The sequence below is a fragment of the Pundamilia nyererei genome, unplaced genomic scaffold, assembly GCF_000239375.1.
Source record: "Pundamilia nyererei isolate P.nyererei 1_Seehausen unplaced genomic scaffold, PunNye1.0 scaffold00183, whole genome shotgun sequence".
Taxonomy (NCBI): domain Eukaryota; kingdom Metazoa; phylum Chordata; class Actinopteri; order Cichliformes; family Cichlidae; genus Pundamilia; species Pundamilia nyererei.
In genome coordinates, this window is record NW_005187584.1 from 463,558 (window position 1) to 480,121 (window position 16,564).

General features: G+C 47.0%; 2 protein-coding genes across 2 annotated transcripts; one reads left to right on the forward strand and one right to left on the reverse strand.

Annotated features, from left to right (window-relative positions):
* Positions 1 to 2,389: 2,389 nt before the first annotated feature.
* On the forward strand, positions 2,390 to 8,182 carry tmem47 (transmembrane protein 47). Its single transcript, XM_005746764.1, has 4 exons — positions 2,390 to 2,575; positions 2,647 to 2,874; positions 6,765 to 6,905; positions 7,000 to 8,182. The coding sequence occupies exons 2-4, from the start codon at positions 2,649 to 2,651 to the stop codon at positions 7,176 to 7,178; spliced, it is 546 nt and encodes a 181-aa protein (XP_005746821.1). The 5' UTR covers positions 2,390 to 2,575; positions 2,647 to 2,648; the 3' UTR covers positions 7,179 to 8,182.
* Positions 8,183 to 9,147: 965 nt separating this feature from the next.
* On the reverse strand, positions 9,148 to 16,434 carry tab3 (TGF-beta activated kinase 1 (MAP3K7) binding protein 3). Its single transcript, XM_005746765.1, has 7 exons — positions 16,152 to 16,434; positions 15,312 to 15,483; positions 13,899 to 15,156; positions 13,256 to 13,416; positions 12,651 to 12,744; positions 11,300 to 11,383; positions 9,148 to 9,996 (listed from the first exon to the last, which is right to left on the reverse strand). The coding sequence occupies exons 2-7, from the start codon at positions 15,411 to 15,413 to the stop codon at positions 9,857 to 9,859; spliced, it is 1,839 nt and encodes a 612-aa protein (XP_005746822.1). The 5' UTR covers positions 15,414 to 15,483; positions 16,152 to 16,434; the 3' UTR covers positions 9,148 to 9,856.
* Positions 16,435 to 16,564: the final 130 nt, after the last annotated feature.

The window sequence follows — 16,564 nt, forward strand, 5'->3', positions numbered from 1 at the left end:
CGACCCTGAAAAGGATAAGCGGAAGTGAATGGATGGATGGATGGATAATCCCATGGGAGCAACATACAGGCATGTAGACATAGAAACAAAAACCTCCTAAAGTTCAAACTGAGCATAAGAATGAGGAAGAACAGAGGATTTAAGTGACTTTGAGCATGACATGGTTGTTGGTGCCAGACGGTCTGCTGGGATTTTTCCCACATAGCAATATCTGGCATTTACAGAGAATGGTCTGTACACGTCACGCGGCTGCAACTGTGTGATGCTATCATGTATGAACCAAAAGCTGCGGGGAATATTTCCAGCATCTTGTTGAATCTATGCCACAAACAATTAAAACTGATTTGAAGGCAAAAAGGGGTCAAACCCAGTACCACCAAGGTGTACCTAATAAAGTGTCCAGTGAGTTTATATTGAATGGTTATTTAATGCAATTTGAACAATGATTTCATATAACATAGAGATCACAGACAGCATCTCAGGAATATTCAGCTATGCTTTTTGGACTTCCTGTATCCTACAATAAAACACACCTACTGTCACACTCACGCTATGACATGTATTTAGGCATCCAGTGAAAACTGATGATAAATTGTACACAATACTTTAAATTTGTGAAATAACACACAGTTAAAGAATAAAAATTAGTTAATTATTAGCTCAGATTCTTGCACTAACATGCTGCCTTATGGATGCACTGGGCATCCATTGTTGCAAGAATGTAAACTTTCAGAAATGACTTCTTGGCCTATAATCCGTCAAACATATGTCAAACATGCCTCTCGGGAATAACATCAATGCCTTTTGAGCCAGAAAGAACATTCCTATCACCAGGTAGAAGCTGCAGTCAGTTTTTGGAAAAGTGACTTAAGGGAGTGAAAAACTTAACAAAACAACATCTATGAACTGAAGGCTGCGTCATTAAAAGGTTTTAAGTTGGGGCTTTTATTTGTAAGGTAAAGACCCTACAATGATAAAGAGAAAAGAGAGAAAACTGCACCCAATCAGATGAGCCCCTATGAGCACGCGCTTTGGTGACAGTGCGAAGGAAAAACTCCCTTTTAACCGGAAGAAACGTCCAGCACAAGCAGGCTCAGGGCTGTGACGGGTCCCTGGTGAGGGGAGGGAGACAGGACAAAAGACAAGGTGTCGAACAAAGCCAGGGGTTAATAACAAAATACAGAGGGGCGTATAAACACACAGGGCGGGGAGAAAAAACACTCATAGCATCATGGGAAGCCTCCAGCATCCTAGGCCTTCTGCAGAATAACTGAGGGAGAATTCAGGGTCACCTGATGCAGCCCTAAATATATGCTTCATGAAAAATGTTTTTTTTAAGCCTAAGAGGGTGTCTGGTGCCCAAATCCAAACTGGGCTAAAGCTTAAGTCTCCCATTCTACTTTTAAATATCCTGGAACCACAAGTAAGCCAACAGTCTGAGAACAAAGCGCTCTACTGGGGTGATAAAGCGCTATAAGGAGGTGTGTGTGGTGGACCCAGGTGCGAACACAGGTGAGGAGACGGGAGTGAACTTAAACTGAAAGAGAGCCTTTATTTGGGCTGATATAGAGGGGAGTAGACAAAACATAACAGGGACAGAGAGGCAACTAACCAGAAACCTAAACTGGAAAAACACTAACATGACTGAAAGGGAAAACTATGATCACTGTGAACAGAATGCTGTGCAGATGCATGGAAACTGTGAACCAAATGGCGTGACGAAACAGACATGAACATGACCTGCACGGAACCTCATCGTGCGGCTGCATGAAAAACAACATAAACCAAATGGCAAACACGAACTGCACAGAATCCTGAAAAACACTTAACTTGACCAGAGGGAAGGTACACAGACTAAATACCCACAGGGGTGATCAGGGGAACACATGAGGAAGAACAGCTGCCACACATGAACCTAATGACAGGACAGGGGCACTAAATGCAATGAGCAAGAACACCAGAGCCTTTCAAAATAAAACAGGAAATATGGAGACAGACATGACACGAACTTGACAACAAGGACCACACAGACATGAAACATGACAGGTAGACAGTACAGGGGGAGATGCCAGAAACAACTAAGACACAAAGGACTAAACTGCAACTTAGAAATTAACTAGATGAGCTAAACTAGAAACCAAATTAATACAAAAGATACATAAAAACTCAAACACTGGGTCACACGACCCAGTACCGTGACATTAAGATTTAACTGATCTCAAATCAAGAGCAGGACCACAACAGCTGGGAGCCCCCAAATATCTGAATATGGAAACATAAATCTGTCTGGTTATCAGTGAGAGCATTAGAACACACACACACACACACACACACACACACACACACACACACACACACACACACACACACACACACACACACCCTGGCACTAGGACCCAGCAGGTGCAGCCCCGTTATTTTAGAGCTCCGTGGCACGGTTCCGTCGGCAGAGCGCCGGATCCACAGCACACACCGCGGCAGCGTCCTCTGGGCTCAGGACGCAGAGTGAGCGGAGGCTCGCCACCACACTGTGCGCGTTCAAGAGGGAACAACCGCAAGTTATTACTGGTTCAAGGTTGGCGATTTCCCGCATTTGTTTCATTGTTTTTTGCTACTATTTGTTATTTAATGAGTAAGATACTTTAGACATGGCTTCATCCGTGAGCGGCACAGAGGAGGTGCGGGTGACGGCGTTGACGCCCCTGAAGTTGGTGGGACTTGTGTGCGTCTTTCTCGCTCTCTGCCTGGATGTCGGTGCCATGTTGAGCCCGGCGTGGGTCACCGCGGATGACCAGTACTCCCTGTCCCTGTGGGCGTCTTGCTGGAAGCCCGTCAGCTCCGAGGATTGGTCCTGCAACAGCACGCTGGCCACGGGTGAGAAAGACGCTCATGTGCCCGCACAGACACGCTTAACACTGCGGCTGCTGGCGTGACGTGCCACCATGTTGGCTGAAAGTTTTAAACCAGTGGGGTGTTGTAGTTTTAAGGGATGCTTCACCCTCGAAATCGCAGGGTTGTGGGCGCAGACAGACACCTACATTCATATTCAAATGAAGTGCGATGCACAGCTCTCAGGGATAACAAAGGGTCCCCGCGGAGAGTGCGCTGCTGAACCAATCTGTTCTGTGGGTGAGAATTATAAAACATCACCCCAGAGAGTGCTAGATGTTAATTACTTTATAATTAGCTATTGCCTGTTTAATTTAAAGTGCCGACATTTTCTGCATGAAATAGGATCTAGAACGGTGTGTTGCGCACTGCTGTCCAATTGGGAAATAATCGAGTACAGGAAAAAGTGAAGTCTCACAAGTCTGATGAATAAGACGCGTTGGTTTCTTTCTAGGCCGTTTGACTCTTTTTTTGCTTAAAGCGTTTGCTCAGTGCGCCACAGAATGATGTGGGAATGTTGCCTCGCCAGGAGCGGTCCAGCTGGGGTTTCATTTGGCCTTTTGTTGCGATCAAAATGAGCCTTTGTGTGGGTTTCTTCACCGGCCAAGGAGCAGGGGCAGCTCAGAGCAGAGAACTCCCCCGAGATCCAGATGCCTGCAGATTAGTAACCAGGGAAACAAGCTGAAACACTCCAGAAATTTTCTCTATTAGGGAAAAAAAATTATTTATGGAGTCCCCTCACTTAGCTTTTTTTTCTAGAAGCATTTCATATTTCCATCACAGCTACTAATCCACCGAGAGAAAGGAAGAGAGAAGCTGGCTGAACTCTCAGAAAATTGATCCTATCGCTAGTTGAGTGTTTGTAGCGCTGTGCAAAATATCTACTGCATATGTAAAGCAGTGCAACAGCCCTTTATGACATTTCTAACGCACTGGCAGGCTTTCAAGCCACAGTTTGTAGATGACGATCCATCTTGCAACACAATGAAAGCAAAAAAATGTCGAAACTGATCGCACAGAGAAGGTTTGTCATTTTAATTGTCTTGTAAATGTGCCTAAAGCTTACACGGGTTTATCCTGCTGTATCCCTGAGCAGACTGTCTAACATTTCCTGTCTGTGTTTCTGCTGTCTCTGAGCGGCTCCTGCGTGCTGACTGGTGAATTGCATTTTTGTTAGTCTGACAAAATGTTTTCTTTCTGTCTGAGATGAGTAACTGCGGGCCACTCTGGCCCCATTCCTCCTCTGTCAGCGCAGACAAAGTGCACTTTGGTGCCATATAAAGACACGTAGTCTCCGTGTCAGCTCCCAGCAGCAGCAGCAGCATACCACAGTAAATGCACACAGTGAACTTCCCATTTCCTCAGGCTCGTGCTTGGCTAGGGCTTATTGATTTGAATCCCAGTAATCAGTTTCTAACCACCCCCTCCCCTCATCAACCCGCGATATTTCCTCGGTGTCATGCTTCGGGCATTAAATAGATCCTGTTAGTCTGAAACAGCAGCTCAGATGTTTTGAACTTGTTCTGCACAAAGTTCTCTTTAAACCGTAATAATGTGCTGTAAGGTAGACATCAAGTATGGCCTCATTACGTGCTCTAGTGTTTGTGCAGATGCATATAGGTTATCCTGTCTGCGTGTTTCTCGCTCAGACAGACACGCACACACATGTAGTCAGGAGCTGCCGGTGGTCAAGTATAAATGCTACAGACTCCACATAGAGCCAGGAATGCAGCAGCAGCAGTGTGTTCATGCCAGGGTGGTGCGAGATCAGGATATCAATGTGGAGCCAGAGTGTGAGCACGTCCAGCTCAGTGAGATGCAGTGATGGCAAAGCGCATTAATAATGTAATATGTTAGCTATCCCATTCTGGGGGCCTGCTTCCTCTTTACGGGAGGTCACAGAACTGTGCAGGCCACATACCGGCTCTGTGGGACAGAGCCTCAGCTCAGCGACACAGAGGACACGAACCTGGAGCCTCCGATTGAAGATGGTGCTTCTTCAAACAGGCCTTCATCCTGCTGCCTTGAGAGAGTGAGGCTGAGATTGTGTGACAGTGCGAGAGAGAGAGACACTCGAGGCACTTCTGTGACACAGATCTTCCACAGTTGTCTGAGACAAAGCAACTGAATCGGGGGCCTTGAAGGATTTATTTGCTTAACACTTCAGCAGTTCCTGACATCCGTACAGAGGATCATAATTAATGCTCAGATTGGATCTTGTGTACTGTATCTCCTTTTCCATCTGTTATCGTGCGGGGCTCAGATTAACAGTTTGGCACTTCCTGCTCGTCAAAGCCTTTAAGCACCCTAACTCTGGCTGTGTCTCTCGCACAGCGAACAGGATCCATTCCAATTCTGAGATGAGATGACTTTCTGCATCCTGCTGTTTTCATGATAAAGTTGCGCGCCGGCTGGGCTGCGGGCACCAAAATGACCCAGGAAAGATACAGTATCTCAACAGCGATGGGTCTGTGACAGCTGCGGGTCAAGTCAGTGTAACCCTCCCTCTTTGCTGAGAGGCAGCAGCAGCGAGGGGGTCGCTGTGGTTGTGAAAGCAGGGAGGCTGAAGGAAAAGTGGTGCTCTGCTTTTTGTGGGCTCGCTCCAACATCCTGTGGTGACAGGACCCATTTTTTAAACTCTAAATCCTGAGCCATATTTGGTCAGAAGTGGTTGATGTTTGTTTATATTTGAGCTGCTTGGCCCCTCCAATAAAATTTCCCTCCAACAAGAGTGGGAACTGTATTTTAAGCAGCTTATGTTCCGTCACTTTCTTCTGCTGTTTTAATGATTTTCTGCCTCAGCAGAGAGGAAGTATTCTCAGCCATGCTTAATCTTTTTTTATTTCCCAGACTCCGTAATAAACAATACCTCGTACACGTACTAAAAACAGACTAAATCAACTTTAGTCAGTCACTGTAAACTTTTCCACACTCTGTAATACTGAGCCGCGTATACAGAGCCCAATCCCCTTTATGCTTTGATGTTTACCTTTTTCCACCCACCGTACTTTAAACGATTTCCTCCTGTGTAATCAAATGCTTCATCATAATATCCTCCTCCTGTTTACATGCAGACCTTCTGTTTCCGCAAGTAAACAGTAAAGCAATGAAAGAGACCCCTAATCTCTAAACAATAACGTATATTGTCTCTCAACAGTCAGTTGGTGTCCCGTGGCTAATTTAGACTAAGAAAAACTGTTTTCTCAAGAAAAAGGCAAGGCATCTAAAAAAGAAGAAGAAGCCTACGATCGTATTTTTCTGCCTTTCACAGCTGCGTCTGTTTGGGGCAGACAGCTATTTCCACTCAAGTGTGGATGGGATGCTGAGGATGCTGCTGAGCAGTCATCAGCCGACAGGGATATACTCATTGTCAGAGTCACCTTTCTGCTCCATTGGGATCCATTACTGGACTGTTGGAAATGTGCACGTGTAACCAGGCGCGTGTTCGTGCCAGAAAAAGGGCTGTGCTCAGTTTGAGGGTTTGCATTCCTCATCTGCACCCCGCCAACGGGTCCCCGGTGGCTCAGAAACGTTCCGAGCCATCGCCGCCATCGCTCAGCCTCCGAACCACAAATAGTTTGTGTTTACACTGTGGCAATTCACCACCAGTGTTATTTACTTTTGAGGGACTGAGTATTGCACTGTTACTGTGGCTAACCACTGCAGCCTGTGACCTATCCTGCTGCCTGTCTTCTTCCCTTTATCCGTCCTCATCTTGTCTCTCCGCTTCCCCCCTCCTGTCAGCAGCGCCGACACGGCTCTCCAGAGTAACCTTTTTTTAGCTACCTGTGTCACTCTCTGTTTCAGTGTGATTTCACGGTTTTCCTCCCTCCCCCTCTCCCTCCTCTCTGCCCCTGTGTTTGTGCTCGTCTCAGACTGGCAGATCGCCACCCTGGCTCTGCTGTTGGGGGGAGCAGCCCTCACGCTGCTCGCCTTCCTCGTGGCGCTGTTCTCCCTGTGCTTTGGCTCCAGGAGTCGCTGCTACAAGCCTGTGGCCGTCATGCTTTTCTCTGCAGGTATGTAAAGAAAATACATTTTCATCGAATGTGCACAGGAAGACCCCAACTTTAATGATGCATCTTGCGTCTGAACTGTCTGTTTTTCTTGCAGTTGTGCTCCAAGTGTGCAGCTTGGTTCTCTTCCCCATCAAGTTCATAGAGACGGTCAGTCTGAGGATCTACCATGAATTTAACTGGGGCTACGGCCTGGCATGGGGATCCACCATCTTCTCTTTCGGAGGCGCCCTCCTCTACTGCCTCAACCCCAAAAACTATGAAGACTACTACTGAAAAGACAAGAGGAGAAACCTGGGACCTCACCCAGCTAGTGTCCACATTAGTAATAGCACCTCTGTTACACATCGCACAACCAGACCAGAAATAGGAAAAAAATGCTCATTAAAAATTTCAGGACTGGAAAGGAGCTCTTGTATTTGATACTGTGAACTTGTCTGAAATGCTGTCCTTGCTCATTGGACTGAAGCCCTGAGGTCTCTTAGGAGGGTTGGCAGCGAATCCAGTCATATAAAGAAGCGAGGCACTTTCATTTGGGAGCGAATGCCACCGGTCAGATAATCCTGCGTCCCCTTTAAGTGTAACTCCAGTAGGTCTTAGTTCTGGACACAAGGTGTGTTGTGAACAGATGGATTCGCTGGCCCCATACCCGGAGGAATTGATGGACTAATTAGCCAATCAGAGAAGAGAAGGAGATGTAGAGAGGAAGACATTCTTTTGAAGTGATATCCTGAGGATGACAAACTGAGGAGGCACACCTAAAGAATGCAACATGCCACATTTCCCCAGAGACGCAACAATAACTGGAGGCTGGCCAAGCTTTCTTCTGCTGCCAGCAGACTTTAATATATCGGAGAAAGCATGTCACCGAGCTCCCTGGACTCACTGCATTTGTCCTGTCCTGCTTGTGTCTATTATAACTGGGTCAATAAACAAACAGAAGCTACCTAAGACAGCTAACACCTTCCAAACGGGTGGAAGTAACACAATCCTAGTTAGTGACTCACTCACGAGTGTCTTCTACACAAAACCTGATTTACAAGATGCGATCAAGAAGTTCTGAGAACAAAACTATAAAAAAAATCCAAAGCATTGCCTGAATTTAATTTGGTCATCTAACGTTCAAAGTTACCTTTTACCCGCGACACGCCCACAAAGCTTCCAGCACAGCTGTTATTTTTAGATCGCTCCCTGGAATTCCAAGTATCCATGACCACAGACTGCAAACGTTAGCTTCTGTTTTCTTCCTGTTAAAAGGGAGTTTTTCCTTCCCACTGTCGCCAAAGTGCTGCTCATAGGGGGTCATATGATTGTTGGGTTTTTCTCTGTATCTATGAAGCGCCTTGAGGCGACATTTGTTGTGATTTGGCGCTATATAAATAAAATTGAATTGAATTGAATTGTTTGAACCTGAGCCCTCCATAGGGAGGACAGTCGCTGGTTTAAGATGTCCAGCTACAGGAGTCGAGCTGAAGAGGTTCCTCAGCATTTCCCAGGATAAACTGGAGGAGGTGGCTGGGCTGTGGAGGTCTGGGCATCCTTGCTTAGGCTGCTGCCCGGCCCCGGATCATAGCTTTTACACTATGGCAGATCCAGCATCAGTGTCAGAGGGCGATCTAAAAGTAGCGGCCGATCGTGAGATCACCTGGTCTTGGCTTTAGTAAACCTGCTGTGAGAACCTTTCAAATACCCCCAGTCATACCTTCTTTTTCAGGAAACTGCATCATAAATAAAATAATAAAGCTTGTTAGTTACAAGCACAGCAGTAGGAAGGTAGAGGGCAAATGACCACGTCTGCTGAGCGAGTGTGCATGATCATACCACCCAGCATGTGCTCACAGACCTACCCGTGTGATGCCTCCTTATCTTCCCTCAGTAGGAAATGAAATGCTCTCAACAGGCACCATTAAAAATACATCTGCTTCCCTAGACTGTAGCTGAAAAAGGCAACAGACTCGGTTTTAGCGTCTGAGCGAAGGTGCACGCCAGAGTGAGACGTGCTGTGTACGAGTGAAACGAGGACCGCGAGGTAGACGACCTACGGCGGCGTGCTGTGGTAACGGGCGTCTTCTTAAAGCTCCTTTATAGCGTTCATGAACTCCCTCCTGCAACATCAAAGTAAATGAATGTATGCATGCATTTACAATTCCCACTGGTCTGATAAACCCAATAAACATGTAGTAGAAAATAAATCAATCGTGCGTGTTTCATTTGGGAAGGAGAGAAACTCTGCACCTGCGCCGGATCAAGTCACATAGAATCAGCTCTTTTATTAAGTACAGCAAGTTGAGGCATTTGCACAGGAAATCAACATCTGTTGAACACATAATACAGGGTGGTAATAATATGCATAAAAGTACCAGGAACATACTCGTATGCAAGTGTCTTTAGTGTTCTTTCAGTGAGCTCTCATACAGAGCCAGATACAGTGTAAAGTCTACATTTCGCATTAGTCACAACTTATATACTCATTGCTTTCATTGTTCCACTGTCAGAATGGGGGAGCTGGAGGTCCTGGATAAAACAAGTGTCTCCATTTGTACTTTGGGAATGGGCACAGTGTAAACAGGGCAGTCATTAGTTCTGCATGGAATGGTCGCCAGGTAAACCGCAGCTCCTCCTCCTCAATCCTTAAAGCGCTCTGACATCTCTGAAGCCTGCTGCGCCCGCCGTCTGAGCCGCAGTCTGCTCTTACATGTCTGCCGCCGGAAGCTCCAGCCCTCCGTGGTCATTATCCATCAAAGAAAACAAAGGTCAAAGTGCACAGGAGTAGGGGACCAGAGCAGGACGAGAGGGATAAGTGGCTCTTCCTCAGCAGGTAGGAGGGGACGTATACTGATTGATGGGATGAGACCTCTACACAGATTCTGCAGACTGTAGAGGGGCGGGGCTTATAGTATCCAGGGATTTGCAAGGGATGAGGCAGGAGTGGAGATACAGCACAGTGCGTAAGCTCAGGTGTAGCGTGGCATCTCGCACTGTTCACAGCGGTTTAGTGCAGGGTGGTTGAGGAAGGTGCAGCTTTCACAGTTCCACTGGGCGCCTTCAAAGTCCTCGTCCGTCTGGGGCACCCGCTTCGAGGCCTGTGTCCCTTCTGACAAAAAGAAAGAAGCTCATTCACGTGGTAAAACATGCGCATCAGTAATGAAAGGCTGCAACTCAGAGCTGCATTAAAACGAATGCAGGTAATCATTCAAATGGTAAAAATGGTAAATGGCCTGTATCTATATAGTGCTTTACTCGTCCCTAAGGACCCCAAACCGCTTTACACATCCAGTCATCCACACACTGGTGATGGCAGCTACATTGTAGCCACAGCCACCCTGGGGCGCACTGACAGAGGCGAGGCTGCCGGACACTGGCGCCACCGGGCCCTCTGACCACCACCAGCAGGCAACGGGTGAAGTGTCTCGCCCAAGGACACAACGACCGAGACTGCCCAAGCCGGGGCTCGAACCGGCAACCTTCAGATTACAAGGCGAACTCCCAACTCTTGAGCCACGATCGCTCAAGGGTGAAACCTGACAGAAACATGCATTTACTAAACCGCAGAGCGAATCTTACATCTCTGTCCGAGGTCCTGCTACACTCAGCAGCTGAACAACAGGTGCATCGTCTGGCCCTGAAGGTTTTTCTCTACATCAGATATTATGATGCTAGATGAACTGCTTCTCATACAGCACCTTCCTACTCTACTCCTTTTGTCTACGCTAAACTATCATTTTATCGAATGTGAGTGAAGCAGCTCTGGGATCAGTATCTGCTATCAAACTGGAGAAGCTAAGAAACCACCAACTTTCCAGTTAGTGGATGTGCTGCACTACAGCCAGTTCTACTTTTGGGTGCGTAGTGTGGGAAGTGCCGCATGTTTGTTTTGGCCAACTTTAACTCCAGATGCTCGAAAGGGTTTCAGTGAGGCGATCGTGTAAGCTGTGGGGCCACCACAGCACCTTAGAAAAGCTACACAGCATTTTAATTTCACAACAGTGAAATCAGATTTTTATCCACTAAAGTTCAGTTGAGTCTGATATAATGTCGACACGTTGCCTAGCAACCAACTAACCTAAACTGACCTGATTTTAACGTTTATGTTCCTAAAATCCTTTTTTATAAAAGACTTTTGTTTTAATCTTAAGGCAACAAAAACTCGTTTATAGTTGAATTACACACCTATCGCATCACGATGCTGCCGAGCAACCACATGTTTAAACGGACACATTTTTATGCATCTGCAGCACTTTATAAAAAGCTCTGTGTCATTTAATTTCACAGCTGTCAGCATGAACAGACCAAACAGTAAGAATTAAGACCAAAGTGAGACAAAGATCTGAATGAAGCCTCAAATCTGCACCTCGGTAAAATATTAAAATGTCTCTGACTTCTGCAGAAGTGCTTACCTTTCTTTCCAGATGTGGGTGGCACCACAGGACCAGGCTGAATATTGTCATAAAAGTTGTTCATTGCTTTGGGGTCAAACTTCCCTGCAGAGATCAGACAGAAAGCTTTAGTTTGTTTTAAAGAGAGCCTGTTTCAGCCAGAACTGTCCCAACAGGCAACGACAGACAGAGGCAGCTGTCACAAAGACTCAGTTTACTCAACAACTTGTCGGCCAATCAAACACCTGGAAGAAGACGTGCATCGTGCAGGCCTACTTGAAACGTCTTATCCTACTTTGGGAGCATCAAGTAATTGTTGCTTTAACTGTTTGATGACAAATAATTAAGTGTTTTACCATCTATAGGAAAAGATTTTTATATTAAATTGAAGCAAAGAAAAACAGACACACACAGAATCGTTAAACAACAAACAAGCAGGCTTCACAACGATTGTTTGAACTGAAGTAATAGATTACAGATTAATGACACATTCACACATGTTGTGATTGCTTTTATCAGGCTGGTGAGACGTTTACTTAAATAACTGTTGGATTTTCTCTGTAAGCAAAGTCCTCGAGTTTGTAGAAGAAAGTTGTAAACAAGTTTTATGTAAAATGTTTGCGTGTTGTCAAATTAATTCTACCATTTCAGGACAACAAGAATCTCACGATGTGACATGAATAACATGAGGCCACATCTCACAGGCACACGAGCTTATCTTGAATTAACGGCACTGATAATCTTGTCTTTGTTAGAAAATTAGGTATCAGACTCCTAACGGTGCTGCCACAGGTGAACACAAGCGCTGTGATTTGCTGCCATCCTGTTGAACGAAACGTCTGATCGCACAGGCCAACATTTATGTCACATCCACAGACACACAATGTGCCATGGAGTGTGTTGTGGCAGCATCGAGTTGTGGGGCTGCTCTCTGCAGCACATCTTGCAAAGCAGAGGGTCAGACGAACACAGCCAAATGAATCCTGAAGGAAACGGTCCCTGAGAGTGTGCTGCTTCCATCATCATCATCACTCCTGCTAAACAGATAAAGGATTGGAACTAATGTCCACACGCTGTGTTGTAGGCCAAGTGTTTCAACTGCAGACTCAACAAGAATCATGTGCCAGCGAAATACTACGCAGGGCCCAGAGTGGAGGTCGAGCACAGATCAGCCCGAGGCCTGCAACGCACCGGCCAGTCATTTCACAAGCCTGCATCTGCATGCGCTGCAGCGGATACTCGTCCATCATTCTGGACCCGACACCGTCTGCTTCAGGCCTCGGCTCTTTCAAGAACAGTGCTTTCAAATAAATCAGAGACACTTCAAAGCTTTGTGTGGGAATGCATTTGTGTGCGAGTGATGCGTGCATACCTCTAGACTGCAGTAGATCTGTTTCCTTCAGTGTACAGTCAATATCAATTTGAAGCTGTCGGTTCTGACTGCGTAGTCGGGTCATCTCCTCAGGCTGCAGACAGTAAGCACACGAGCCGGTCTGATTAGCCCACTCCCACACTCGCACTCCACTTTCATATGTATTAGCAGTGAAATCAAACCAGTCTTAACACCAGCTTGACCGTCTCAGTGATTATTTTCTAATACTCCTTAAATATGGTGTTTTTACAGGCAACATATCACCACAAAGTGGTGGCAATATACCTTAACACCACAAAAAGCCATTCACTGCAGGTGTTGGACCGGTGAGGCGTGTGCAGCGGGTGAGATTAGATAATACTGCACAAACAGGACAAACATGCACAGACAAGTCCTTCAGCACATCAACGAAATGAAGTCAAGTGAAAACTCTGCAAGGTAAGCAGCAGCCACGAAGGTCTTGAGAGAATAATCAAGCAGTTCCCAGTGAATAAAATAATAATCAATAAAATCAGTGATCATTTCACAGCTTGCCTTTATAGCTTTGGTCAGTGAAGCAGCACACAAAGACTGACATGTAAGACAAGCACACGTTCAGGCCTTACTCGGGGGATAAGACTGGTGGAGTTGACTCGTCGGAAGCGTCTTTGAAGGGCATCGTATTCCATGTTGTTGACGTCACCCTTCAGCTGCTCGAGTTTCTGCTGCTCCAGCCGCAGCTCCTTCATCAGACGCTCCATCCTCGCCCGCTGGTGGAGCAGGAGAGCTGAAGGGAAACGCACCAAACACAAAAAGGCTTTTTTTAAAAGGAAAAGAAAAGCTGCAATGCTCTGCTGCGACTCCAATCTGCTGTAAGCCTGAAAGTGGTGCAGGTAGAGGGCGTGGGGAAGACTACAATCACATGAAAGCAGTGTCATGTGTACTTAACACGTGCCAAAGACCAACATGCAGCCTTAAATTAAAAAAAGAAAAGAAAAAGGCTGACAATCACCTTTTCTCATCACAACACGCAGACAACCAAACATACTTAAAGATGACAATCAAGCACAAAGCAGTAAAAAAATATCACAAGGCTGAAGGTGCAGCTGCAACCACACTGTCCAAACAATGAGCAGCAGAAGTTGTCACGCTGCTTAATAAACCCATGACAGGCGAGATCTGAAGTATTGCAAAGCATAACATATATAAAATGATATGAATATTGAAATATAAGATTTTGATGGACAAACCAAAACAAGAAGCCCTTACCTTGCGTGTAGGCATAGTCATCAGAGCCCGAGCTGGAACGTCTGGGCATTGGCTGAAACTGACTGGTGATAGTCCCCGGTAGAGCGGAGATGGGCAGGATGGGTGCAGGGGCGGCGTTGTGCGCCCCTTGGTCTACTATGTTGAGAATAGGCTCGGCTTCAGTGACGGGTGGTGAGCTCGGGGGCCTCTGAGCCTGGCCTCCTGGGGACACTTTGATTTTGAACGTATAGGCTGACTGCCCCGGTTGAGGGGACGAGGCGGGCCGAGGTCTTCCCTGCATGTACACCCCAGGGTGGTACGACTGCGGGCCTGCACTCATTGCAATGCCCCTCGAAGGGGAGCTGGGCGAAGAACTGGTAGACATGTAAAGTTGTCCCTGGGGGTGAGGAGTGTGCACAGGTGAATTGCTGCGAGGCCGCGGACCCTCCAGAGTAATCTCTATCTGGTTCTTAAGGAGGTTCTTTGTTTGGTACGGCCTGTAAACAGGAGGCTGTTGCTGGGGCGGCTGCTGGTGATGGTAGGGCATGCTGGGAAGAGTTGGGGAGCTAATAGGGAGGAAGACATACTGCTGGTGCTGGGGCTGGTGCTGGGGTTGCAGCTGGGGTTGCGGTTGGGGCTGCGCCTGGACCTGATGCTGTGGGGAGCTGTAAGGTGAGCCGTATGTGGGAGTGCTGTAAGGGGACTGCTGATGTTGATAGACAGGTGCACCTGAGGAGGACCAGGGTGCTGGCTGCGGGCTTTGAGATGGCGAGGGTCGAATGTACAGGCTTGGGTTGGTGTTGTTTGCGTAGTGTCCAGGAGGGATCTGCAGAGCTTGTGGGACGTTGGGTATGCTTTGCGAAAGAGTGACTGTTATAGGGTTCATGGTGTAATGTGAAACAGAAGAGTATGTGGGAGACATGCCTGGCATTGTGGGTGGAGGGGTGGGAGTACTGGCCGAGCGGCTCTGATCATTCATGAAAAAAGGATTGTATCCAGGGGAAGGAGCCATGGCGGCAGGGGCTGACAGCGGTTCGGGGTAGTTGGGTCGCTGCGGATCGATGTGACTGTCACTGGTGCTGTGCACTAGGGAGCGCCCTACTCCTCCTGCTCCTCCATTTGATTTGCTTGCATCTGAACCTGGGTAGCCCAAGCTAATGTGTAGCATGGGATTTCGGTTCAGCCGCCCCTCCTCTGGACTGGGATGGAAATCACCATACAGGTATCTGTTACTCTCCTGAGCCAGCAGATGGCAGCAGAGATCCAGGTTATTGTTGTTCTGAGGCAGAAAGGAGTGCGATTAATAGATATCATGTTCTGATCATAAATATCTTCTGCAATGTTTTTACGATGCAAGAATTAGTGCAAACACATGATGCACTAATACATATATTAGAACAAGTCTCAATCCAAATAGCAGCTTTCAATATGTACCTGCAGAAGGCACTGTGACACTACCCCCTCTGGGATCTCTGGGAAACGCTGCTTGAGGTCCTGCAGGATGTGGTAGTCGAGCTGAGAGCCTCCCTGCGCCATCCTGAGCCAAAACAGAGAGTCAACGAGCCCAGAGCTGCAAATGTCGAAATAACCGATCTCGTCTCATCCCCTGATGACAAACAAAGCAAACAAATAATTGAACGTGGAAATTCCTGCAATGATCCCATCAGGACTGTCGGCCTGCCAAATGACAGTCACACACCCTATGTGTCAGCAGTAATCTTAACGCACGTATCAATTAAACAGTCACTGTGCGGCATGTCATGTTGCTTATTTAACCGAATACAGTTAATCCGTGAATGGAAGACACAGACGAAACGAAAACATGGATTATTGTGCCATTTACTCCCATTAGCACACGCGTGCTAAGTAAGGAGGTGGCTGTCAGTCTGTTGTTTGTTTGCCATACTGTTGCACCAAGCAACGACGACATACCAATGCTAGCTAGCAGGCTAGTTATCAGCATCAATTAGCCTCCGTACATCACTCACATAAACAACCGCACCTGTGCACCCTAAAAGACAATCCTTCCACTCCTGGAAGACGCTCCGATGTCACCTGTCACTAACGCAGCGTCATAAACCCCTAAACCAACAATGCGTTTAAACCAGGCTAACTTAATTCAACAGCCTGTCAGCTAAATATGCTAATGCTAACCCTAGCTCGGTCCGGCTGGCTGGTCAGCTGCTGTCACAAGCCCGGGTGTTGATGGATTAGCTAGCTAACTATGCTAAAGCCAGCCAACGTTAGCCACTAAAACGGCTCCATGGCTCTTACCACACGTTAAGAGTCCCCTTCATGTCTCGGGCTGTAGCGGAGTCCCGAGGGATAGCTGTGATACTTCTGAAAAGGTGCGCCGACGTTTCCCGGTTCTTTGTTTGGGCTAAATAACTTATGCTTTTGCATTCCAGCGTCAGGCCCGTGCCGCTGAAGTGCAGAAGTACTAACAGATCAGCCCGTCTATCGCGATAATGTCAGATTTTCCCGGACCAGGAAGTTGTTTATTCGACGTGATGGGCGCTGTCAATAGTGCGCATGTGTGGAGCGTGCGCGCTAAACTGCTTTCAGTATTTTGTCTCGGCACAGGGGCACAAATGCTTGTGAATAACGATGTATTTCCTGTAAATACTGAGCCAGTCCCCCCCGACACACACACACACACACACACACACACACACACACACACACAC

Excerpts from the sequence above, each read along its gene's own strand:
- tmem47 (XM_005746764.1), top strand. The coding sequence starts at position 2,649 with ATGGCTTCATCCGTGAGCGGCACAGAGGAGGTGCGGGTGACGGCGTTG. Across the intron at positions 2,875-6,764 it reads CAACAGCACGCTGGCCACGG|ACTGGCAGATCGCCACCCTG; the intron begins GTGAGAAAGACG and ends TGCTCGTCTCAG. Across the intron at positions 6,906-6,999 it reads CGTCATGCTTTTCTCTGCAG|TTGTGCTCCAAGTGTGCAGC; the intron begins GTATGTAAAGAA and ends TTTTTCTTGCAG.
- tab3 (XM_005746765.1), bottom strand. The coding sequence starts at position 15,413 with ATGGCGCAGGGAGGCTCTCAGCTCGACTACCACATCCTGCAGGACCTC. Across the intron at positions 12,745-13,255 it reads CCACCAGTCTTATCCCCCGA|CCTGAGGAGATGACCCGACT; the intron begins GTAAGGCCTGAA and ends TACTGTCTGCAG. Across the intron at positions 9,997-11,299 it reads ACCCACATCTGGAAAGAAAG|AAGGGACACAGGCCTCGAAG; the intron begins GTAAGCACTTCT and ends TCTTTTTGTCAG.